The sequence below is a fragment of the Petaurus breviceps genome, unplaced genomic scaffold, assembly GCF_028583685.1.
Source record: "Petaurus breviceps papuanus isolate PSGF00001 unplaced genomic scaffold, PetGlider_PUasm1.0 218, whole genome shotgun sequence".
Lineage (NCBI taxonomy): Eukaryota > Metazoa > Chordata > Mammalia > Diprotodontia > Petauridae > Petaurus > Petaurus breviceps.
Genome location: NW_027185872.1, coordinates 6,640,647 through 6,651,904, shown reverse-complemented (window position 1 = coordinate 6,651,904; position 11,258 = coordinate 6,640,647). Strand labels below are relative to the sequence as shown.

The 11,258-nt window shown below is 48.8% G+C and overlaps 1 protein-coding gene and 1 long non-coding RNA gene across 2 annotated transcripts in view; both read right to left on the bottom strand.

The window, feature by feature from the left end:
* NDUFA4 (NDUFA4 mitochondrial complex associated) overlaps nucleotides 1–1,096 on the bottom strand; it is a 4,021-nt gene extending 2,925 nt beyond the window's left edge. The window contains exons 1-3 of the mRNA XM_069094453.1: nucleotides 899–1,096; nucleotides 644–732; nucleotides 530–590 (exon numbers count right to left, since the gene is read on the bottom strand). Of these exons, the coding sequence (XP_068950554.1) occupies nucleotides 530–590; nucleotides 644–732; nucleotides 899–940 (192 nt within the window). The 5' untranslated portion in view covers nucleotides 941–1,096. The remainder of the gene's footprint in view (nucleotides 1–529; nucleotides 591–643; nucleotides 733–898) is intronic.
* A 2,001-nt stretch (nucleotides 1,097–3,097) lies between these two features.
* The window catches only part of LOC138166011 (uncharacterized), a 233,810-nt gene continuing 225,649 nt past the window's right edge, over nucleotides 3,098–11,258 (bottom strand). The window contains exon 2 of the long non-coding RNA XR_011169519.1: nucleotides 3,098–3,262. This is a non-coding gene — a long non-coding RNA (uncharacterized lncRNA). The remainder of the gene's footprint in view (nucleotides 3,263–11,258) is intronic.

Below are 11,258 nucleotides of genomic sequence, written 5' to 3'. Positions count from 1 at the left end.
CACACACTCTCACACACGCACACACACTCACTCACACTCACACACAAACTCACATACACTCACACACATACTCACACTCACACACACACACACGCACACTCACTCTCTCACACTCACACACACGCACACACACTCACACTCGTACACGCACACACTCACACGCACACTCACACGCACACGCACACGCACAGCATCACTGTGATTTGGAATGTCTACTGGAAAGCTCTCGCACCAAGTCCAGCAAGAAAAAGGTCGCCACCAGAATGCCCCTTCCTCCCGGACTCCCCCAGGAGACTGGCCTCGGGTGCCTCTGGACGCAGCAGGGCGCTGCGCACACGCCCCGGCCACACGGGCTGCGGGCAGGAAGCGGGGCATCGCCCACGAGGGGCAGGAGAGCGCGCGGGCGCGGCCAGCTCGGGCTTCCCACGCGAGCTTCCTCTGGCGCCCGCGTTCCTGGGAGGCAGCCACGCCAGGGTGGCCTTGTCAGCTTCCGGCGCTGCCCACCCGGGGGCCCGGCCCCGCCGCCTACCTTGTACTGGTCCGTGGGGCTCATCTTGTTCCAGGGCTCGGGGTTGTTCTTTCTGTCCCAGGTGGGGGACAAAAACAGCCCGGGGCGGGAGCCGGGGGGGGGGGGGGGCCCCACCTGACGTCGGGGTTGAAGAGCGCCAGCCGCATGACGTAGAGCGTGGCCCCGGTGCCCCCCGCGCCGATGAACAGGAACAGGGGGATCAACTGGAGGCGGAGAGGAGACGAGGGTGAGGCCGGGGCTCCCCGTGACCCCGCCCCCTGTGCCTGGGGCGCGCGGGGTCATTCCAGTCCTGGGGCCGCCCCAAGGTCAGGCTGCGCCCCTCCCCTCCCCCCAAGGTCGCGGGCCCCCCCCCCCCCCCCGGAGGCTCACGCTCGGGTGCTTCTTGGCCTGGTTGATGATCGTGCGGAACATGGCGGCGGCAGCGGGGCTCGGGGCTTTCGCTCGTTCGCTGGCGGCCCAATGTCACCGCACAGGAGGCGGAGGAGGAACAGGAGGACACAGGGCTGCACTGCGGGACGCACGCACGTGCCCAGCGCGCGCGCGCTCGTGCCAAGGACCCCGGCGCGCGGGGACCTCCGCAGGGCTCTCCGCTCCACTGCCTGCGTGCCGGCCCGGGCTTTGGAGGCGCGGCCCCCGTCCCCGCCTCCCTCGCCTCCCAGAGCCGGCCTCCGCGCTCCCCCCGGGCCGCTGCCCCGTCCCCGGGGCCTCAGGGGCGAGGACTGAGATGCAAACAGGCGCGGGGCGGGCACCCCAGGGGGGGGGGGGGGGGGGGGGGGGGGGGGAGTGCGAGACTGGGGCGCGTGCGCACTGAGGCTGGCTGAAGGCAGAGCGCGCGCCACAAGAGAGACACGTGCCCGGCGCGCGCACAGGCCGGCCCAGGCCAAGGTCTTCCCCCCGAGGGAGGTCCGGGCTGCAGCTGCTCTGCTCCCTGGGGGCCTGAGCTGTCAGGCTGCCTCCGCGGCTGGGCTGAGGCGGAAAAGCGCCTCCCTGCACCCGCGTCTCCATCCCCCAGGCCTTCCTCGCCGCCCCCATCCACCCGTGCCCCGCGCACTTTGTCCCTCCTGCATCCACTCCCCGCCGGCCTTCCACCCGTGTCCCCACGTGTCCGTGTCTCCGTACATCCATTACCCATGCTCCCACCCGTCCCCCTGCATCCACGCCCTGCCCGCCTCGTGTCCCCACGTGTCCGTGTCTCCATACATCCATTACCCACGTCCCCGCACCTGCCCTTGGCACCCCTGGCCCTGGTGCACCCGCCCCTCTCCCCGGGTCCCCCGGTGACCGCCCCCTCTCCCTGCCTCTGCCCGCCATCCCCCGTCCCCCGCGGATCCGCGCCCCCACGGGCGGTCTACGGGCACTCGTCACAGTAAGAAGGGTCCAGACCAGACCGGACAGAGGCCCCTAGGAGCCCGTTCCAGCTGGAGGCGGTTAGGAGCGCAGCCCCGCACTAGGAGCTGGCGGCCCCGAGAGCCGGCACCTGGACCCACCCAAGAGCCCGCGGCTGGGGAGACGGAAGGCAGCGGGGCTGCCCTGTGTCCCGCTCTGGCACCCCGCCGGGCCCTTGCCAGGCCTCCTGGGGCTCCCGGTGGCTCGGACCCTTCACGGCCTCGCGGGAGGGCGAAGGCTCCGGTCCGGACCCCGGGCCTCCACGGGTGGAGCTCCGGCCCCTGCTGGAGGCTGGGTGGGGGTGGCTCCGTGTTGGGGCTCTCTCTGAGGAAAGGGACCGGCTTTGTGGATCTCCCCCCTCGGACTGCGCGTCCACAGCGGGCTCACTGAGGCTGAGCTGACTGAGAGCGAAGGAGCCACGTCCAGCCTCGCAGCTGGCACTCAGCGCGTCCCCTCTGGATGCCAGCACGGTTTCTCGTGTAGTAAAAGACCTGCTCCGTAGGGATGGGCACCGGCTCTGGGGAACCCTGGGACTGATGGAATCCCCCCTCTAGAGGAGGCATTGGTCTGAGGCTGTGAGCCTCTGTGATCCCAAGCCCAAATCTGGGTTACTCTGGAGCTAGCCCCGCCCTCCGGGTCCAGCTGCTCCCACCCGAGATCCTATCAAGCTATCCACACCCAAACCTGTCACCCTTGAACTAGCCCAGCCCTCCACGTCTGTCCTCTCTGGGCTGCCTTCAGCCACTTCCCTCCTTTAATCCCATTTCTGCAGCCTGACCTCAGTCCCTCCTTAGACTCTTCCTCAAGACTCTCCCCAAACCCCACCTCTAGACCACCCTAAATCTTCCCACAATCTTTCTGTATATAAGCGCCATCTTGCCTCCAGGAAGGGGCAGAGAATTCAGTCTGACTCAGACTCAGTCTGTCAGATTATTCTGGCCCATCTGTCCAATACAACCATCACAGATACTTAGGCTCCTTAAGAGTCTCCCCATTAAGGAGAATCTTTAATAAACTCTATTTTACTTTGGCTGAGAGAAGACTTGAGTCGAATTCATTCAGCAGGACCTGGCATGTTGATATTTTGGGGTGCTGTTGCAGCAAGCACCCTAGTGTCCCCAGGGTGCCTGCTCACACAGGTTCTTGGATCTGCTTTGTTAAAGGAAAGCAACTCAAAATGGGTTAACAAGCTTACTTTAATCAGTCAGACATATATCATTTACCTTGTTCAGGAGAAAAGGTCAGCACCCTGAACCTCAAAGTATACAGGCATAATTATCAAGACAGAAACATCAAGTAGACAGATTTCCAAACTGTCCAACCATTACATCCATCCCCAGTCAACATCTGCCAATTTCTGGCCAGAGAATGAAGGAGTGAATGAGAAAGCATGGATCATAGAGCTTGCTCTGTCCACAGTACAGTACCAAGTGCTGGGTTACACATCAATCAGTCAGACAGCCCCTTCCCTCAGAGAGCTGACATGCTAATCGGGGTGATAACACAGAGGGGTAAATAAAGGGCAAAGCAGGTGGTCAGGCCTTTTATTTAATGTCATTTCTTTTTTCTTTCTTTCTTTTTTGCTTTTTGGAGGGCAATTGGAGTTAAGTGACTTGTGCAAGGTCACATGGCTAGTTTTTGTGTTGTGTCTGGGGTCGGATTTGAACTCAGGTCCTCCTGATTCCAAGGCTGGTGCTCTATTCACTGTGCCAACTAATCGCCCCAATGTCATTTCTTTTTGAAAAAAAAATATTTTTCCCCTAACTACATGTAAAGAGAATTTTTAACATTAGTTTTTTAAAATTTTGAGTTCCATCTTCTTTCCCTCCTTCCCCTCCCACCTCATTGAAAAGGCAAGTGATTTGATACAGGTTATGCATGTGCAATCATGCAAAAACATATTAGCCATTTTGTGAAAGAAAACACAGAACCTCCCTTCCCCCCAAAAGACAACCAAGAAAAATAAAGTTTTAAAAAAGCATGTTTCAATTTACATTTAGACTCCATCAATTCTTACTCTAGAAATGGATAGCATTTTTCATCATAAGCCCTTCAGAATTGTCTTGGAGCATTGTATTGCTGAGAAGAGATGAGGCATTCATGATTCATCATAATACAGTATTGTATGTCACTGTCTACAAAGTTCTTCGGATTTTGCTCATTTTGTTTTGTATCAGTTTGTGTAAGTCTTTCCAGGTTTTTCTGAGAGCATCCTGCTCATCATTTTTTTTTTTTATAGTACAATAGGATTTCATCACAATCATATACCATAATGTTCAGCCATTCCCCCACTGATAGGCATCCCCTCAATTTACAATTCTTTACCACCATTAAAAAAACTGCTATAAATATTTTTGTACACATAGATCTTTTTCCTTTTCCTTTTTTTTTTTTATCTATTTGGCATGTAGTCCTAATAATGGTATTGCTGGGTCAAAGAGTATGCACAGTTGTATAGCCCCTTGGGCGCAGTTCCACATTTCTCTCCAGAATGGTTAAAGCAGCTCACAACTCCAATAACTGTGCTTTAGTGTCTCAATTTTCCTGCAAACCCTGCCCCCTCAACATTTGTCATTTTCCTTTGTTGTCAGATTAGTTAATCCGACAGATGTGCAGTGCTACTCAGAGGTGTTTTGAATTTCATTTCTCTAATAAATAGTGATTTAGAGAATTTTTTTTCCCTGACTATAGATAGCTTTGATTTCTTCATCTGAAAACTGCCTGTTCAGATCCTTTGACCATTTGTCAATTAAGAAATGTCTCTTTTTAGAAATTTGACTCAATTCTCCATGTTGTGCAGAGAATAAGAGCGAGCCAAGACCTGGGTTCAAGGTAAATTTAGGTGTGGATTTATTGATTAAGCTACGTGACTGCCTGGATTGTAAACTCAAATCAGGCAGCCCCGAATTGGGGTACACACAGTGCTTATAAAGGCTAAAACCACGAAAACCACAATTGGGGAGGGGAACTAGCATAAGCAATGATGAACAGAAGCCAAGAATTGCCATTGGTGAGATCTATAGCTCAGGGCTGATGACAAAAGGGAACAAGGGTGCAACTTTTCCTGGAGAGGGGTCTCTCCCAGAACAGGGTAGAGAGTACAGAGTAAAGGGTCATTGTGTAATGAGGACAGGCTAGGGTCATGTTCTAGGCAAAGGGTGGTGGGTCGTTGGGTGTTGGGGACAGGCTAGAGTCATGTTCTGAGTACAAGGTGTGGGGACCCTGCTTGGTCATCAGGAGCAGAACAGGGTGGTCTCTTCTTACAAAGACAAATATATTGGGGCTTAATGGTGGGCTTCAAATCAGGTGGCATGTGATTTGCGTTTGGGCACAACATCCACAGTTATGATTAACTTTCTATTTCCCTCCATACTCTTTTCCCCATTTATTCTATTCTCTCTCTGTTCACCTGTTCAACCTGTTTATCCTCAAAAGTGTTTTGCTTCTAACTACCACCTTCCTTCATCTGTCCTACTTTCTATCAGTCCCCTCCCCTTTCTCCTGCCCCCCTCCCTCCTACTTTCTTGAAGGGCAAGATAGATTTCTATACCCAACTGGGTGTGTATGTTAGTTTCTCTTTGAGCCAGTTTTGATGAGAGTAATGTTAGAGCACTCCCCATCCCTTCCTCTCCATTATAAAAGTTCTTTCATGCCTCTTTTATGTGAGCTAAATTACCCCCATTCTTTCTCTCCCTTTCCTCTTCTCCCCGTGCATTCCTCTCTATTACCCCTTAGTTTGATTATTTTAGATATCATCCCATCATTTTCAACTCATGTCTCTGCCCTCTGTCTATGTATATTTCTCATTGTCATAATAATAGACAGTCTTAAGAATTAAAGGTATTGGGGCGGCCAGGTGGCTCAGCGAGTAAGAGCACCAGCTCCAGTGTTGGGATGACCTGGATCAAATCCAGGCTCAGATACTCAGCACCACACCCAGAAATAACTGGCTGTGTAACCTTGAGCAAGTTACTTAACCCCGATTGCTTTAAAAAAAAAAAAAGAATTAAAGGTATCATCTTGTAGGAATGTAAACTGTTTAACCTTATTGAATCCCTTATGATTTCTCTTTCCTGTTTACCTTTAAGCTTCTCTTGAGTTTTTAATTGGAGTCAAATTTTCTATTTAGCTCTGGTCTTTTCATCAAGGATTCTTGAAAGTCCTCTATTTCATAAAATATCCATTAACCCCCCCCCCCACTTCCCAACACCTCCCCTCCCTGAGGATTATACTCAGTTTTGCTGGGTAGGTGATTCTTGGTTGTAATCCTAACTTCTCTGACCTCCAGAATATCATATTCCAAGCCCTTTGATCCTTTAATATAGAAGCTATTAAATCGTGTGTTATCTCAACCGTGGCTTCATGATATTTGAATTGTTTCTTTCTGGCTGCTTGCAGTATTTTCTCTTTGACCTAGGAGCTCTGGAATTTGGTTACACTATTCCTAGGAATTTTCATTTTGGGATCTCTTTCACAAGGTAATCAGTGGGCTCTTTCAATTTCTATTTTACCCTCTGATTCTAGAATATCAGGGCAGTTTTCCTTGATAATTTCTTGAAAGATGATGTCTCCTGTCTGTTTGTCTGTCTGTCTCTCCATCATGACTTTCAAGTAGTCCAGTAATTCTTAGATTATCTCTCCTTGATCTATTTTCCAAGTCAGTTCTTTTTTCAATGAGATAGTTCACATTTCCTTCTGTGTTTTCATTCTTTTAATTTTATTGTTCCTTGATGTCTCATGGAATTATTAGCTCCCACTTGTTCAATTCTATTTTGTTAGGAAATATTTTCTTTGGTGAACTTTTGTACCTCCTTTTCCATTTAACCAATTCTTTTTTTAAGGATTATTTTTGTCTTCAGTAAATTTTTGAATTTAACTGTTTTCATTTGGCCAATTTTGCTTTTTAAGGTGTTCTTTAGATTTTTGTGCCTCTTTCCCAATTTGACTTATTCTGTTTTTTAAGATGTAATTTTTTTCAGTATTTTTTTTTGTGCCTCCTTTACTAAGCTGACTTGTTTTTCATGATTTTCTAGCATCATTCTCACTTCTTTTCCCAATTTTTCCTCTCCCTCTCTTATTTGAGTTTTCAAATCTTTTTTGAATGTTTCCATGGCCTGAGACCAAGTCACATGTTTCTTTAAGGCTTTGGAGCTAGCTGTTTTGATTCTTCTGTTGTCTTCTACTGAGTTTGTATTCTCATCATCCCTGCCACCACAATAACTCCCTATGGTCAGGTTCTTTTTTTTTTTTGCGATTTGCTCATTTTTACAGCCTATTTCTTGACTTTAACTTTACATGTTAAAGCTGTGCTCTGCTCCCAGGTAGCGCTCTCACAGGCTTCAGGTTTTTTGTGCTGCTGTTTTCAGAGATAGTTCTGGGGGTCAGTGAGTTTTCGATTCTGCCAAGGACAGGGGATGCATGTTTTCTGTTCTGCTGGCCTGTGCTCTGGTTTTTGACTGACCACAAGCTCTGGTGTGCTGATGCTCCTCCTCATGCTGGGACTGCCACCCAGGACTGTGACCTGAATCTGCACATGGGCAATGCAGCAGAACCCTGCACCCAGTACTAGCCAAAGGCCCTTGTATTTGCCTTCCAACCAGTTGTCCAACTCCCTACCATCTGTAGGTTGAAAGGTCCAGAAGTTGCCACTGCTGCCACTGATTAAGGCTCCTCCAGACCTGCTGCTTGTTTGCTGAGCTGGCACTCTTACTCCAGTGTGACAGATCTTTCTTGCAAACCTTCTGCATTGTCTTGGGCTAGAAAACTGTTTCACTCTGCCCTTTGGTGGGTTCTGCTGCTCCAGCATTCATCCTGAGGTCTTATTTAACATTTTTTGGAGGGGAATTTGATCAGGCAAGTCCCCGCCTTTTCTCTGCCATCTCAGCTCCCCCTCACCCCTACCCCCAGTGGAATTTCTATTGATTTTTTTTAATCAATACTGTCTATTTCTGATTTTGTATCACCATCTGGTAAGGCCAAGGACCTTGGTGGCCAGAACTTTCTTTCCTGAGTCTTCAGTATCTGTGACTGCAGCCCCTGCAGGAGCCATTGGTACCCAGGCTGCATCTCCATAGGGCATCTTCCCAGAAGGGCTCTTCCCAAGGATCTTGGCCTCAGCATCTGAGGGGAGAAGGGAGTCAAAAAGGGTCGTGGTTTGATTTACTATGCACATGTTGCCTTCTGTCTCCCCCTCAGGGAGCCAGGCTGACTTGCCTACCTGTGGGTAGTGGCTGCTTACAGGAGGCCAGGATGGCTGGCTTCAGATAATGGAGATGAGGGCTGGGCTGGAAGCAGGACTGCTGACCTTCAGAGAATGCCCCTCTTAAGGCACCTGTGCTGATGTCCTTGGAGGTGATTCCTGGGGCAGTGCCAGCTTTGGAGATTAGCCTGAAAATCACTCCAAGTTAGAGTTCAGTGACCTGACCTTTTAGAAGGCTCTAGAAAGTGCCTGAGCAGTGGGCCTCTGTCACTGGAGGAGCAAAGAAGGAGCATAGCTGTGCCATGAGAAAGCCAGAGGTCTGCAGCTCTAAGAGCTGAGGAAAGCCAGGGTGCAAGATGACCCCCTGAGGCTTGGGTTGTGGGACCCTGTGGCACCATCAGAGTCGCATCTGGCTGGAAACCTCAAATCGAGAGTTCTTCTAAGAGCAGATCCAATATGGCAGGACCAAGCTAGGAGGGTCAAGGGTGGTGCTGGAGAATCCTGTTGGTCAATCATGAGCTGCACTGAGTACTTGCACATTCGGCATTTTCTGGGGATGTACTACTCCTGATAGCGCCTGTTTTTTTCTTAGCTTTGAATGGATATATGAGAGCTAGAGACCCTGTTGGTTACACTCATAGCATCATAGATTCAGAGCTGGAAAGAACCTAACCCCTTCATTTTACAAATAAGGCATGGACATGTTATAAGACTATCCAGGATCCCATACAGCTAAGGAGTTCAGAACCCAGGCCTTCCTGACTCCACGTCCCATCTCTTATAACATTCTGCTTTTGGAAACCTATGTGATCTTTGTGTAAGCTCTATTTGGAGATTTTCCAGAGTAGACTCTCTGTGAGGCCAAACTGTCTAAAAGGATAGGAATACCTTTTAGTTTAACTCTCACACTCAGACCGTTTCTATGTAAGCTCAGATGTAGGGAGGCTCTTTGCCCCGGGTCACACAACCATTCCACTCGATTCTGTAAAAAGGGTTCACTTTCTATGTTTATTTTCTTTTAACAGAGTTTCAAGTAAAGGAAAATCTATTATAGAAATCTTTTCAAAATATTTAAGGTTTTACTCTGCTTAATATAGAGAAGTTGACAAAAAATGGCAGGTTGAATTGTTTTCTTCAGCAGAAGACTTTACCACTCTCTAAAATAACACATCCTGAAAGTTGGCTCTGCATAGAGCTTTGGTGAGAAGGCCCAGCAGCATCTGTGCCTGGGAGGATGGATGTGTCCTTGGCCATGCCTCAGTGAATTGGGAAGGTAGTCTTTTAAGAGGCATTTCCAAAGGAGCCAAGATCCAGGACAGCATAGCACATGGTCAAAGACCTCAGAGCTACCTCTCAAGGACAGTTTTGGGGGCATTAACTTTAAAGGTGAAAGATGCATCAGACACAAAACAAACTTGTGATGCCTTTTATTCTTTTCATTTGTTTGAACTTTTTTGGTAACAAATCACAAATAAACTTCTTTAGATACTGTAATGTTAATGGGATATAAGATCTTCCCTGCCCAGTAATAGGCCTAACCTGGAGCCCATTAAGGGAAGCTTGTTTAGGGGAGGCTTGTTTTTTAGGAAGGCCCATACCTTTTGTTACTTTCTAATTAGGTAGTGGGTCAAGAGGGTTGTGATGCCCTTTGGCTCTAAAAAAGGGTATATATACTCTGAGGTTAACATTTTGCTTCTGCACTCACTCACTGGAAGAATAGTCTTGCACTCTGACCAAAGAAGACTCTGGGTAGCTGTTAAGGAGGCCCCTGGCTTTGAAAAACCCTGATGCTGGTGCTTCTCTCTCTGCTAACTATGTAGATATTGCCTTGGTCAGACAGTTGGATCTGTCTATTGATCTGTGCTAATTTCTCAGTTAGAAGCCCTATTGGTTTTTATTTCTCTGTGTTTTCTCTGAAGTTCAGAGTGCTGACTTTTCTCCTGAACTAATGAATGTAATGAAAAAGAATTGTTGACCCCTTAAACAGCTATCTTTCCTAGTAAATCAGATCTAAGAACTTGTGCTGGCAGCCATCTTGGGGATGCCAGTGTGGTTGCTGTTATAGCTACTTAAACGCTATATTCCACTTAGCCCTGTTGTATTTTATTTTATTTTCTCCTGGTGTGTTGTTTTTTCTATGTGATGACATACATTTTCTTCTCCCCCACACTTTTTTTTTTTACTTTAATATTTCTTATTTTCTAATGGAGTCATTAACTTCTGCTTGGATTATTCCAGTTTTCCAGAAAGGAAGGAAACAAGCATTTATTATTACCTACTGTGCCAAATATGTCATTTGATCTTCACAGCAACCTTAGGAGGTGGGAACTACCATGATTCATATTTTACAGTTGAGGAAACTGAGGCAGATAGCAATGAAGTGACTTGGCCAGGGTCACCCAGCTAGTATATGTATGAGACAGGATTTGAATTCAAGCTCTTCAGAGCTGTGGCACTCCCTAGTGGCCTCAGGGCATGCCTTGCTTAGCTAAGATTTTTTTTTATTTCTTGTACTTAGTGAATTTCCTCTTTTCCAAGCATTTCCCCTAGTATTCTCATTTAACTTATACAATTATTTTTTTACCCTTTTTCTTAAGCTTGACCCCTTGCTGCTAGGAATTCCCGTTGAACTTGTGTCTCAGTTGGGTTTTTCTTTGAGGCATTGCTTGAAGATGCTTTGGGGCCAGTCTTTTCTCAGAGCTTCCTTCCCTGGTCACTGGCCTGCCAGCTCAGACCAGGCTGGAGGCAAGAACCCAGAAACAGCTTCTACTAATTCCTGTGCTTGTCCATAGCCTTAGTCTGGGCCTGGATGAAGGAAACCCTAAGTTCAAAGCTGGTTCTTGGGCCCATGGGGCAAGTCACTTGGTTTCAGTCTCCTCATCCATAAAGTGGAGATGACAGCACCTGTTTCAGTGCAATTGTGAGGATCAAATGAGATACTGGTACAAAGCACTTAGCGCTGCTCCTGGCACACAGTAGGCACCATATAGACGCCTGTCCCCACGAACCACCCAGGCACAGATTTAGCTGCAGGTCATGGAGCATCTCTCTGATTGTCAGAGTTTGCGCTCAGAGCGCGCTCCTCCTCTTCCTCTGGGACGTCTCCAGCCTGCTTCCACTTTGGATCAAAGGCGCAGACAGCCA